Source organism: Drosophila willistoni, assembly GCF_018902025.1.
Source record: "Drosophila willistoni isolate 14030-0811.24 chromosome XR unlocalized genomic scaffold, UCI_dwil_1.1 Seg144, whole genome shotgun sequence".
Taxonomy (NCBI): domain Eukaryota; kingdom Metazoa; phylum Arthropoda; class Insecta; order Diptera; family Drosophilidae; genus Drosophila; species Drosophila willistoni.
The window spans coordinates 10,301,655-10,316,087 of NW_025814057.1; the positions used below are offsets into that span (position 1 = coordinate 10,301,655).

Sequence of the window (14,433 nt, forward strand, 5' to 3'; positions counted from 1 at the left end):
AGCCACAAGGAGAAACTTTCTCCTCAGTAGACGACATCGTGTGTGAAAAGTGTCACTCAAAAAACTAAAAACAAAAAGAGAAAAAAAAACACCCACCACCTAACAACAACAACAACAGCAACAAAAGAAGCAAAATAACAAGAGTTTTGCCGTCAAGTCAAGCAAGTCGAAAGGTTTAACTTTCGCTTGAACAAGATAAGAATCATTGACAAAGTCTTGTAAACTAACTTGCCATGGATTAAAGATATATATACAAAAAAAAAAATATATAAAAAGAAGTAAAAAAAGAATGTTTATTAAAAGAATTTATTTCCAATTAATTGAGAAAACAAATTCAATTAAAAGAGATATTACAAACTCGCACAAAAAAAAAAACATTTAAACGGAATTTTGTAATAATTAAAGTTATGTAAAGATTTCTTTTTGCTTATTAACATTTTTCCACGAATCCGTATACTGAGTTTTGTTTCATTTATTTTTTTCATTTTTCCAGCTATTTGATATGAGCACGCATGGTCCACATAATCAGATTGTGTTCGCAGGAAAAACGGGGGGAAAAAAACTGCGGAAAATTAAGTTTTACAAATGGGATTTTAGCTCTACATGGTATTCTACTATGTAGTTGTTGTTTAGCTAAATGCCTGACAAATTGAATGCGATGCAATGCCAGTCAAGTAAGCTCGACGACGACGACGACTGACTGACTGACTTGACTTGACTTGAGTTGAGTGGCTGCATTCTTTCAACTCTTTTTTATTCTGGTTTTTTGGCTTTCTGTTTCTGGCACTCTTAAAATGGCTTTTCAACTAGTTTCAACTTGCAACAAGACAGCCAACTGACTGACGAATGTAAAAACCGTAACAACTATACCAGCAGCAGTTGGCGAAAAAACCCCAAAAAAAGGGTAAGAAAAACAAAAAGTACTTCAACTAAATTTCTCTGAAAAGTATGCAACACATTTTATGCTAGTGAATGAATAGTTGAAACCCTAAAATTCAATTATTGTCGTTATCAACAAGTTCGTATTAAATTTTGCTTAAGTATACTTGCACTTACCCAACTATTAGCTGCCAACTAATTGTAAGTCAATTGGTTTCGGAGAAAAAAAGGTATAAATATGTATTTTTGAGACACACAAGATGGCTTCCTGCTGCTTTCAACTCAAAATACTTCTGTTGAAATCTCGTGTTTCGTGTTGTAACGTCGATTTCGTTTAGTTTTGATTACATTCTGAAATAATAAGAAATTACAGAATGCATTAAATATGAACAAAAATTTTTTAAATTTGTCAACAAATAAAAAATGATTGCACACATTTAATTCAATTATTTTCTATTTCATTTAAAGAATTTAAGAATACAAGTTGGTTTTTTTGTCCTTAGTGGTCCCGCTGATTGTGTCCAGCGTGTTTGTGTTAACTGCAACTAATGACTTTTTGTCTGGAGGCTGTGGCAGCTGCCACGCCCTTTGCGACGGCAGCAAGGCAAGGACAACAACAGTAGCAGCAGCAGCAGCAGCATTGGGGCTCTGTGTCAACGAAACAAAGCGACACTAGCACTTAAGTGCACTGTGGATGAAAATGGAGGACGTGGACCTTTCCCAGGAGATATTCAAAAAGGGCGGCGGATGATGATGATTTGCCGTTATGACCGTTTCTATGCAAATGCCAAAAGCATAGCAAACATGGCAACATATATGCACACACACATGCACATGCACACACACACACACACACACACACACAAACACATACGAAGCATGCATATGTACATATAAGTAATTGCAGGTCTTGCTTACATAAAACACTTCCGGTTCATTAAACTGACGGCAAAAGGCGCCGGCCAGCACACACACACACACACACACACACACATGTGTACCTATGTGTCTTTCTGCAAGAACATGGAAAATATGGACTGTACACGTAAATAAATGAACATAAAGTCAAACAACTTTATGCGACTGTCTTTAGATGATGCTGTTTAAATTAATTTTAGAGCATGCTGGCATACATTTGCATATATGCAGGTCCTTGAGGGAATGCTTTGGGATAATGGTTGGCTCGGTAACCGGAAGCAAGGATGTCGCACTAACCAGCAAAGTGTCCATCCATTCTTCTCCCACCCCCCACCCCTACCCCTACACTTCCACACCATCAAATAAAATAAAACTTGAGCTAAACAAAAATTTGCATTCAAAGCAAAAAGACTTGACCAATAAATCTCATCCCTTGTATAATATGCAAACATTTCTTACGCTTTCCTCTCACTTTCTCTTTCTAACTTGTTATCTATGTTTCTCGCTCTTTCTCTCTCTCTATTTCTTTACTTGTTGACTGCTCTAGATTTTCCCTAGCTAGCTAGCTCGTTGCCATATGGAAATTTAAGCGATTTGTTTAACACGAACATATGTTTAATGTTGATTTTTCATTTGCCTTTGCCCGGCCAAGCGAAATGAGACTACACAAGTTGACAGTGTGTGTGTGTGTGTCTGTGTGTGGGAGCGGGCGGCAGAGACGGCGGACGAAAGGCGACAAAGTGTGGGCGAAACCAGAAAAATGGCAGAACAACCAAATCAAATGAAACCCTTCATCAAGTGCAAAACATTTTTTTTTCTTTTTTGGCTAGCGACAAATGTCGAAAAGAAAAGCGCCCAGGCAAAAAGAAAAGCAACGACAGGACCAAAGTGATGGAGAGGGGGAGGGAGAGTGCAAGAGGTGTGAGAATAAATGGAGAACTGTATGTGAGGGGCCAAAAACGAACAATGAGGGCAACAATGAAGCATCAGGCGAAGGCCAAAAGCAAATCCCTTTCCAATTCCTAGCCGATTTTCTGTCTCTCTTATTGTCAACTGTCGTTTCTTTCCTATAAACTGTACATACACATTCAAACAACATATCGACACACACACACACACTCACACACATGCACATGCTTAGACATATTTGTGGGCTTTGTGGTTTCAGTTAGTCCCTCTGTGTATGTGTGTTTGTATATTTTACACCCTGTACTTGTTTAAGCCTCAAAAAGGGTATGATAAAAAAAAAAAGTCAAAGAAAATAGTTCTACATACGTTTATTTCACAATTTGAACTGCAAAAGCTTTCGATTTCAACTAGATTTTAAAGCAGATTGCTTTATTATCGCCCCCCCTTGTTTGATACAGGGTATCTTAGGGCCGTCATCTTATCTTGCTTGAGGCTCTATTTTTATATGTATTTCTTTGCCTGAGTCTGAGCCAATGTTAAAGCCAAAAACCTGTTGAGGCTTTTTTTACAAGAGATTTTTGCCGAATTTCCCTTAGGGAAATACTGCTCTTTTTTTTCTTCTGTCTAATACCCGCTCTGTGGCAGGCAGTTTTTCTTTTCTTTTTTGGTTTTTGGACATTTCCGTTTGTCAATCACATCAAGTCATGTCGGATATGCTTGATTTGTTTTGACTGTTTTGTAAAGTTTGTAGCCAAAATGAATAAATTTTATAAATCAACTGGTAAATGCATTCATTCACATGGAAATTGCATAGACTCATATTGAAATACTCTATTTTATTATATTTTATTGAAAGATGTATAAACTTAGGTTATAAACTTATAAACTATTTCCATTTCACTTCCATTTTTTAAACTTTCTAAACCATTTCTTGTCTTTTTTCTCACATTAAAGGCTAAAATTGAATATTGTTTACTTATGCCACAAACAATTGACTCATTCAATATTCTGCACATTCTGAGGTCTTTGTTTTCACAGCAAAAATTATGCTGTGAGCCAAATTAACTGAGACAGCAGGGAGCAAGCGTTTACCAGCTGAGTCAGAAAGTGACCCATGACAGTTCATGATATTGATGCCAACTGTCACAATGTCAATCAGCTGTTAATGATTGACAGTGCGGCCAAAAAAACAAAAACCAATTGAAAAAAGGGAAATTGCCTTATTAATATATAATGATCACCGACTTGAAAATTGAATGGACTCTTAATAGGGACTATAAATATAAACAAGCATATTATGTAGGTAGCCAACGATTAAAGTTAGCCATTTATCTTCTTTTAATATATAAATTAGCAGTATTTCCTCATAGCCTTTTAATCAGCCTTGGATTTACAATAGGAACTCGTGAATGTTTTTTTGAGGACTGACATATTTCAAGATGTTAAGTTCTTTTTGACGCTGAAATGTCTCATAATTACTATGTTAATGCAGAAAAGGCAGAAAAATCGTATTTATGTACCTAAATCAAAGCCAGTCTACACATTTGATCCATGGATTCGGATTCAGACAATGAACTCTGGTCTCTGGAATAAGTTAAAAATAATTAAAATTGTTTCATTACAATTTTTAATTCCGTATTAAATAATTTTTTTAAATTAAAAGGTATCAAATGAGTCGGCATTCTATTTACTGCTCAGAACAGTATTTCTAGTAAATATAGTACTGCCCTTAACCCTATTTTTTAAAGCATGAAACACGACCAATACGACTTAAAAGTAATTGAAATATCGAAGGCCAGCTTGATATTAACTTTAGTTACTTTTTTTCTTATTTTTTGTTTTTTTGTCTGGTGAGGTAGAAATAAACTCTAGAGAGTTGACAGGGTTATTCAAATCACAGTGTGATAAGGTCCTTGAATGTTACGTATACGCCAAGTAAACATATTAATTATACGGCGCTTTATAAGCAGCTCTTTTTCGCCAGACAATAAATCAAAATATATATTTATTTACGATTGCTGTCTACTTAGTACGTATGCTTTTATACTATGTATATATACATATATAGATGTGTATGTGTGTGTGTGTGTGTGTGTGTATAGGAAAAGCATTAACAAATGCCGTTTCTACAACTTCAAGTGCGTGTCGTGTCTGTGCGTTCCTTTTGCAATATTCATAAGCGTGTCGGTGTCTCCATGCCGCTGTCTGTGTGTATATGTGTGTGTGTGTGTGTGTGTGTGTGTGTGCCCGCATGTGCCATAAACAAATATTTATATTTGTGCGAAATGTGTTGGCGTTGTCGCCATGACGGGCTCCACTTTCTTTTTCCCCCTCTTCCCACAAAACTCTTCTTTACTCTCTCACCAAAATGTTGTTGTTCTTGTTGTTTTTCGGTTGGTTTTTGTGGCTGCCTCTTATTTTGTGGTTTATTTGGCGGGTTGCGGATGTTGGTGACGATGATGGCAGGCAGAAACGTCGGCGGCAATAACAAAAACAAAAGAGGATGAAAAAAAAAGAAACGCAAAAACTATTTCTTGGGAATAGACTTTTTTAATACCCCAAAAACAAAAAAATATACACACATACATAGAAATATGTTTCTATGTACATATGCGCGAACTGGCAATATAACCTACCACAACTCCACCCAAAAAAGTTCATCATCAACATACACACACACACAGACACACACACACACAGGCACAACACACGGAAGTTAGTTGCAACCATTTCGTTCCGGTCCGTCAAGCAGAATTGTGGTTAATTATAACTTCAATGTATGTACATACATATGTATATCAAATAAAATTTCATCTATTCTTATATACCCCTCTACGCCAATATACCGTTTACAGATAGCAAAATAAAAAAATAACAAAAGTATGTACATTCATTCATAAACTGCATAAATTGAAAATTCAATTGCACTTCCCATTCATTCCATAAAAATATGTGGAAAAATTTCAAGAGGTTAGGGATTATAATTTGCCTTTGGGATATAGTTACTAATTAAATTGGAAGTCAACTGTTATTGCCAGCTGATTACATATTGAATTAAATTAACGCCTGATTGGTCACACAGAACGCAGCGATAGGATGTGTGTGTGTATGTGTACTTCCTGCCAGCTCAATGGCTGAATAACCAGAAACAACAATTCAAACGATTGAAGCAAACATTTGACACTACAACAAAACAACTTCATTTGCTACGACAGCTTGAGGTTGATAGAAGCACGTTTCTAGCAGGTGAAGAAATTTAATTTGGTAGTCCCTAAACGGCACACACACACACACACACACACACCCACACACATGTGACTTTTGGCCTTACATCACCTTAATATTTTTTGTTTCTTTTAACAAGAAGAGTAAAGTAGATTCATGATAGCCCTTATTATGTACAAGCAACACAAGTTGCATTCACGAGGGAGAGAAAGAAAGGGAGAGACAGAGAGAGATATAGAGAGAGAGAGTCAGAGAAATAGAGATGTAAAACTATTATCTGCTAGTCCATTCGAAATGTAGTTACAAATGTTTGCAATTATCTTGCATCTACAAGGACAACTCTCCTGAGCGGACAATAGGTTCATATTTACATGAATATTAAACATTTACTTCAAACATTAGCTAGAAGTTTTCTATGAATTGGCTTCCAGCATTAAATTGTTTTATAGTTTAACAAGATTGTATGAATTCTCTATACATTGTTATGTAAAAGATATTACTTATATAATCAATAACAATAACAATAAATAAAATTATATGTAGTGAAATATTTCTAAATATTTTGTTTAACAAATTTTTCAATTCGCAGTTCACTCATTTTACACATACTCTTAGTACGTTATCTTTAATAACATAATTTGAAGGTATCTCATCATCATCTTTGCTAACTAGCTTTAAAATTATTATGTCATGTTTATACTTCAAAGCTAAAACAAGTTGAGAATTACAACTCGATCAAGCGAAAAGGAAAAAGCTAAACTTACCATTTGTTTGCATACCCAAAAGGGCCAAAGGGCTCTCTCCCTATAATAGCAATAAATGATTTCGTTTGATAATTTAGTTTTGGACAAAAAACATTTATTTAAAACATATACAAACATTATATTACAACACATTGATATTTGTTTTTTTGTGCACCATAAAAGTGTAATTAAAAAATAGGTAAATGGAATATGCAAAAAAAAAAAAATAAATAAAACATACAATTTGAAGAGTGGAATGTGCAAAATACAAACACAATTCTTAATTCTTAAATGCCTTAATGAGCATAGTAACCGATTTACGTACATCACCCATCCACCAAATGGATGTGCGATATCCTGGCAACTTTATGGCACTTAGATCGCTAAAAGAAAAAACATATTACTTCAATTGTATGGGGGTTGGGGGTGCTTTATGCTGGACTTACCATGAGCTTTCAAAATCTTCTGGCTTGGCATGCCACCAGAAACTGACATGACAATGGGATTTACTTGCGCCTCTTTGCATTATGGAGAATTCATTATTCTCATGTTGCCGCATCGCGTCGCCAGCATCGCCCGTGTATTTTCCTAGCGACTTTAATTTATACTTATGCTTACCGCTATCAACAACAAAATTATCGTAGCGAGCATAGCAAGTTGAATTATCAAAATCCACGACATGGATATACAACTCATGACGGCCAAGGTTTGTGATTATATGCAAAGGCTCAAGGCCCATCCAAATCTGTTTATCCTCATAGTTAAATCCAGTGCATTGGAACTGAAAGTCCAACATAAAGGCAGAGGAAGAATACTGAATGTGACGTGATTGAATCGGTAGCCAACCGGATGCAACAAGTTCCTCAACTTCTGCGTGTGGTGTAAATTTATCTTCTTTTTTTGATTCAATTTTCTTTTTCGTTTCAAGTTTTTTTTGACTTTCAAGTTTCTTTTGCGTTTCAAGTTTCTTTTGCTCTTCGGCTTTGGAATTGCTCGACTTTTTCTCAATCTGACTTAGTTTATTTGTTAGTTCTTCAATGGTCTGTTGTAGAGCCAAATTTTCGGCTTTGGATGCCGTAGCTCCCGTCTGTAGATCAATATTATTTTGTTTAAGCTGTTTAATAGTATTTGTATAGCTATTTATTTTAGCTTTGGCATCCTTTAGAAGTTTTTCTGCCTGCCTATCGTCCTTCTCCTTCAGTTGGGCTTTGCATATGGCAAGCAGTTTCACATTTTCCTGAAGTTTTACATCATTCTGCTCGATTTCCGATTGTAAATTCTCAATAATAATTGTTTGTTCCTTAATAATGGTCTCTTGTTTGGCCAATAGTTCGGTTTTCTCTTTAAGTTCGGCCACTGAATCAGCTTTTGTATGATTGCTTGATTCCAAATCCAGTAGAACAATTTGAGCATCTTTGCTATCGATTATCTTTTTCAATTCCCCGATATGGCGATCGCGCGCAATAATTTCAGCTATATGGGGATTCGAAGAAGATCGGTTCATTGCTTCGACATTTCGTATATGGTTTAATAGATGTCCCGTTCTGGCTTCGGTTTCCTTCAATTGTCCTTGCAGATGGGCCAATTGAATATCTTTGTCACGCAGAGTGGCCTTAAGATCATCCAATCGGGATGATGACTCATTGTGATCATTATTATTATTGCCATTGTTGTAATTGTTGTTCTTACAGAATGCAATGGACATTTTTAAAGCGGCAATAACCTCGTCTTTATCTTTAATCTTATCGGCAGCCGTTGACACATTCACTTCTAGTTTGGCCAACTGAATTTCCAATTCCTTGATTGTCGATTTATCCTGCAAGGCATTCTGTAGTAGCAATTTAATTTTCCTATAGCATCCATTGTTGCATTGGAAATCCAAATTTCTCATGCTCTCACATAGCTGTAGATTAATAAAAATAGATTAGAGGTATTAGATTACCCCCCGCAGTACAGTTTTTCCGATTTATAAACAAAAAATGCCGAATTGCATTTATGTATCTCTATTTACTCACCACGTTTCCATCCGAGTCGGAGGAACTGCTCGTTGAGGTTTGCATGTTTAATTGTAGATGTAAATTTTTATCCATAGCTTATTATGGCATCTGGGTGAATGGGCCCAGGAAATGGTAGAGAAAATGCTATATTCAAAGCCACTGTTTCAATTTAAATATTGATGATGGTGTTATTTCGAAAAAAAACACGATAAAACAAAACAAAGACGCAAAAACAACCGAAAAAAAAAAATTCCCCTCTCCACAATGAAATGTAGCTGAAATATGATAATAACAGCTGATTACATTCAGTGATGGAAAACGTATAGCTTGAGTCAGCCTTTGTTAGCAGTGACATGAACCAATCGATTTGATCGATAGCTGTGTCAGATCGACGGTTCATGTCCATGCTATTAAAATTTGCGCTTTGCAACACTAAATTTCAAGAGTGAGACAAGCAGCTGATCTTAAATACTTCTTTTCTATTCAAAATAGTAATTTATATTTTATTCATTTAATGGATCAAAACAATTAATGGATCAAAAGTATTCATAAGCTATGCAGCAATATATCTGAATTATAGTTAATTATGGAAGATAACATACTTCAGCTTGAATTGCTGAGTTTACAAAACTCTTTGGCGTCCTCCCTCAATGGAAGTTCTTCGGTGAGATTTAAAACAAATACATGCATACTCTACTTATGTTGATTGATAATTTACTTAAACTAAACTAGAATATATCGACAACATCGTCGAGGGAGAACTATATAAAGGAATTGGAAATCAAATTGGCCAAACTAGAAGTAAATGTCTCAACGTATGCCGATAAGATTAAAGATAAAGACGAGGTTATTGCCGCCTTGAAAATGTCCATTGCATTCTGTAAGAACAACAATTACAACAATGGCAATAATAATAATAATAATCATAATGAGTCATCATCCCGATTATATGAACTTCAAGCCACCTTGCATAACAGAGACAAACAATTGGCGAATTTACAATCTCAAATGCGAGACAAGGACATTCAATTCCAGGAATCTGAAGCGAAATCAGTATGTCTTGCAAATCAAATTGCCCAATTAAAATTCCATTTACATGAATATGAGGCTATGATTAAATCAACTCCAAATTCGAATCATATTTTACTAGAAAGTAGACAACTAATTGCTGCTCGCGATCGTCATATCAATGAATTACGTGAAGTGATCAAAAGTAAAGAGGCTCAAATAGTTCAACAGGAATTGAAATTGAAAGATCACCAAACCAAAGATGATACATTGCCGGCTAAACTTGAGGAGAAAACCAATCTTTTAGCCAGCCAAGAGGAAGTTATTAAAGAACAAACAAATAGTATTGCAAAGTTACAAGCACAAATTGAACAGAAAGATGAAAAACAACAGGAAACTGAGCAAATGCTTGCCAATATCAAAGCTCAACTCAAAGAAAATAACGATAAGCAGACAGAAACGCTTCTGAAAGAGGCCAACGGCAAAATTAATGGCTATACGAATACGATCAAGCAGCTTAAACAAAATATAACCGATCTACAGAAGACCATCAAGAAACTTCAAGCCAATGTCGGTCGAATGGTAATCGAAGCTGATATTCAAGCCCAAAGGGATAATACTGGTGTCATAACAATCAAATGTAATGCTGGTTGGAATCTTTTCTATCGTGTCACTGCCGTTTCCGAGATGTACAACAGTCTTGTGAATTTAAATTTCGATACATCGGCCCATCCACATGAAATGTATGTCCACCTCACAGATTTCAATGGCAACAATTATCGTGCTCATTACGATCTATTCGTTGTGGGCAGTAAATCGGAAGAATATAAATTGAAAAAGTTGGGCAAATATACAGGTGATGCTGGTGATGGTATGCGGTCCTGTTTGGGTAACGATTTTCGTACAGTTGAGTTCATTACCCTTGGACCGTTACGCAAACGTATTCTTAGATGCTGGGGACTTGTCACCGATGATGAATCCGAGGATTGGTAAGTTACAAGCGCATTCTGTCACTCTGACATTAATAGAATTTCGTTTCCCATCATTATTTTAGTAATATGTATGCGAGAACTACTCCAGAAAGTGCCAATGTCCTGACATGGATGGGTAAAAAATATAAAATTGCCATCATGTTTTTTAGGCCAAAAATTGTTATTATACATACATAAACATAGAATCATGGAGGGATCAACTAATTTTTTTTTTATCTTTTCGCCAAGTTAATGGTCCAAGTGGTCGTCTAAGTATGATAAAAAAATGTCAACAATGTAATTTACTACATTTTTGAAGTCAACAAAAAAAACTTTTAATGGATATACCAATGTTTAGAGCCGATAAGATATAGGATTTATTAAGTTACAAGTGCTATATAAATATATATCGTTTTTTTTTTTTTTTTTTTTTTTTTTTTGAGCATTACGACATTACCTTTTTAATACCAACGTCAAAATATTCCATTTTTAATATTTTTTAACCAAAAACATAATTATTATTATATAATAAAGTGATAGCAATGCAAGAAATATATTGTTTCAATTTTAATAATTTTAAATCTATTATGAATTTGTTACAGAACTCGAAAATGTCTTATTGTTAGTTAAGTTTTTAGGTACCATCACAATCTCAATCTTTCATTTATGTCCAGCTTATCGCAAAATTTATTTCTGAATGAATGCCTGGACGGAAGTGTGTACCTACTTACAGTTGGACCAATCAACTTGCCATGATGGCAATGAATGAAACCAAAAATCATGTCTATTTTTGGCTGACCACAAATTGCTTTTCCCATTCAAGTAGCACAGAAATAGAAATGGCAAACCAACTGATGATCTCGTCTACAAAAATGCATTTGCCATTCAATTAGTTTAGAGTAAGCATATTTTCCTTTTGCAGATTGACTTAGATTTCTATTTGATTTTTTTGACCAGTGACCTGTTCTCTTGCCCTAGCGAACGAATGAACTGGCTTCATCCGCACCTCACGCTTCAATAATTTATATTTCAATTTTCCAAAATTGACTTTTCAATGCAGAAATTTATATACGAAAATATGTATATACATATAATATATATATTTAGATGGTTAACGAAGCTCAGGCATTTCCATCTTCAACATTTATGCGCATAATTACTTTTGCAACAAGGAGGAGGAGAAGGACGAGAGGACTGTCTGTTGAAATTTAAAACCAATTTGTTTAGATTTTTCGTTTCGTGTCGTTTTGGTACGTTTTTCTTTCTACTTTCCCCCAATCTGTTGGTTGGTTGGCCTTTTTTGTGCTAATTAAGCCAACGAAAAAGCAAAAAAAAAAAGGAAAAATTTCTGTGTTCTAAAAGAAATGCCAAAAAAGGAGAAAAAAAATAAAGGAAAGGAAAGGAAAATGTTGGGATATATCAAAATCATAGTGGAGACAAAGTGATACCGCGCAAAGGACAATAATATGTATGTGTGTGTGTGTGTAAGAGAGGGGAAAAAAATGAGTTTTAAAAAGACATTGTAAAGGATATGTTGGCAATAGACCCCATCGACCTTTACGCACTTAGTTAGACAAGCGTTCCAGATGCCATAAAGGACTCATTGTTGGCCCCAAAAACTTTCTTCTTTTGGGTCAACAACAACAAAACATGGGCCACTCACTTAAGTGCGCTTCCTGTTGCGCCTCGTTTGAAGTTTGTTCCGCTCAGTTTGGAATTCAAATAAAATAAATAACTCCAGCCAATCGTAGCTACACGAATTACATTTACTCTTTGAATGACTTTTTTTAGTCTGGAAAAATAGAAGCTCTTAAATTTTATAGTAATTGCATTAGCTATTCAAGTTTTATATATGTATATAGGGTATATCAAGATGACATACGGAAGAAGTCACATAGCAACTTTATGGAAATCTCTCATTTAGGGTATAAATATCAAAGAGATTAGCATTTAACACGAGTCCAAGACTGCTGTCCAGGCCCTATGACCGATTTATTAATTACTCCAACAATTTTATTAATGGAAATGACGGAAAAGTTTAGCCGGCAAGTAAATACATCGACTGATGGGATGATGATGATGAATGAGATGGGCACACTGGGAGAAAGTCGCAGTCTATGTAAAAATGGAAATGTCGACAAAAAATATTTTACCATTTATTTATTTATATAACCTTCTGTGACAATTTTTAATTAAAAATATATATGCTTAATAGTTTTATTTCTTTGATAGTTGACAGAAAATGCGGCAATTTATCATGGAAATGAAGATAAACAATGCGTGAGAAACAAATTGCACATTGAATACTCTATGAAAGTCTTTTTGTTAAACAAAGATATAAGAAACTTTATAATGAGTGTAAGAAAATTTTTAATTGAAATTAAATGTGTCTCGGTAAAAACTTAAATAAAGCCGACAGGATGTGCCACCATGCCTTTTGTTGTCGGAGTTTTTCATAGCTAATGTGCTGGAACTTTTACAACGTTTTCATTGGCTTTGGGGGTTATCAAAATGATGATGACTTATCCATGGATAGAATAATAAACGAAAAATAAAACTCATATGCACACCAAATTCCAAATGAATGCATTTTTGGGGTACAGAAACTCACATGGATGACTGTGTTTGCTAGCCACGCCCACTTTTATCAAGTTGTTCCCTGGCACAACTCCTCTACATACATACATTAGTGACATTCTGTGATATATCCCACTACATATATATAGCTAGTTGAAAAAATATATATAAATGTTTCTTATTTGAAACAAAAACGACAAATAAAAAGGTAACAAAAAAAAAATATATTTGGGAAATTTATGTGCATGCATGAGATGGATAAAGAAGTGAATTGTAGATGGTAATGGTTGCAAGCAACATGATATGTGTATGTGTGTGGGTGTGGGTGTGTGTACCTTGCCATTAATGGCAACAAATGTTACCTCTCTTGCCTGCATTTCGATTGTGTGGTGAAGGCTGAGAAGGGAGGGAAGGAGGAAGCGGTTGCCGGATGGATAACAGAAGCGGATACAGCCGCCATTTTATGGCAAAGCTCTGGCGCTTGGCAACAAACACGTACCATTTGCAACTTCTCGATTTGGCCATAAAAAGTGCAACCAAGGCGTAACCCATTTCCCTTCCCTTACCAAGCCATCTGTCAAACGTGGCATCTTTAGAGTGGAGAGCAGCTATATATGTACATACATATATGTATGTGCATATAACTAAATGGATTGCCAGTGACATCAACTTGAGCTTTGAGCTTAATGTAGAGAGCGTTGACATTAATTGCATAAGTGCAATCAATGCTGCAAAATAAAAAGCAAGAAGAAGGAAAAAATGTGCCATAAATGTAAGTTTTATGACAGCTGCAAGTGATGAAATTCAAGCTAAGAAGAACACGAAGACACGACAACAATTTCCGTTTGTCACCCAATACAATGAAAGAATGATAATGATATAAATTATCTCTTAAGAAAGGGCAGAAGGCAGAAGCTAAAGTTAACACAGTGTTGCCTTCTTTTTATTAGACGTAATTTTTATGCCTGTGTTTCGTTAATTTACAACAAATTAAGCACACTTGAGCACCTTTCTTTCACACACACACACATTCTCTATCTCAGTCTCTCGTTCTCTCATCTGCCATCTGGTTACAAAACCACAGAAACCGAATTGACAACGCAATTGCTCCACCACAAAGCCATCTTTCGCGTTGCTTAAGCTCACTCATCCTTGTTGTCAACTCGACTACTCGACTGTTCGTCTCTGCTCTGTCACTCCGGTTGA

At 35.3% G+C, this 14,433-nt stretch overlaps 2 protein-coding genes across 3 annotated transcripts; one reads left to right on the forward strand and one right to left on the reverse strand.

Annotated features, from left to right (window-relative positions):
- Nucleotides 1–6,767: 6,767 nt before the first annotated feature.
- Nucleotides 6,768–8,878, reverse strand: LOC6639497 (fibroleukin). Of its 2 annotated transcripts, none has more exons than XM_023180111.2 (3): nucleotides 8,690–8,878; nucleotides 7,121–8,577; nucleotides 6,768–7,057 (listed from the first exon to the last, which is right to left on the reverse strand). In XM_023180111.2, exons 1-3 carry the CDS (start codon nucleotides 8,762–8,764, stop codon nucleotides 6,955–6,957), a joined length of 1,635 nt encoding a protein of 544 aa, XP_023035879.1. In that variant the 5' UTR covers nucleotides 8,765–8,878; the 3' UTR covers nucleotides 6,768–6,954. The 2 variants fall into 2 exon arrangements, with proteins under 2 accessions (XP_023035879.1, XP_046868045.1); XM_047012089.1 differs by having other exon boundaries at nucleotides 6,886–7,057; nucleotides 8,693–8,878.
- A 231-nt stretch (nucleotides 8,879–9,109) lies between these two features.
- LOC111519377 (putative leucine-rich repeat-containing protein DDB_G0290503) lies at nucleotides 9,110–11,147 on the forward strand. The gene is made up of 3 exons (XM_047012230.1): nucleotides 9,110–9,335; nucleotides 9,404–10,668; nucleotides 10,734–11,147. Exons 1-3 carry the CDS (start codon nucleotides 9,258–9,260, stop codon nucleotides 10,846–10,848), a joined length of 1,458 nt encoding a protein of 485 aa, XP_046868186.1. The 5' UTR covers nucleotides 9,110–9,257; the 3' UTR covers nucleotides 10,849–11,147.
- The last annotated feature ends 3,286 nt before the right edge of the window (nucleotides 11,148–14,433 follow it).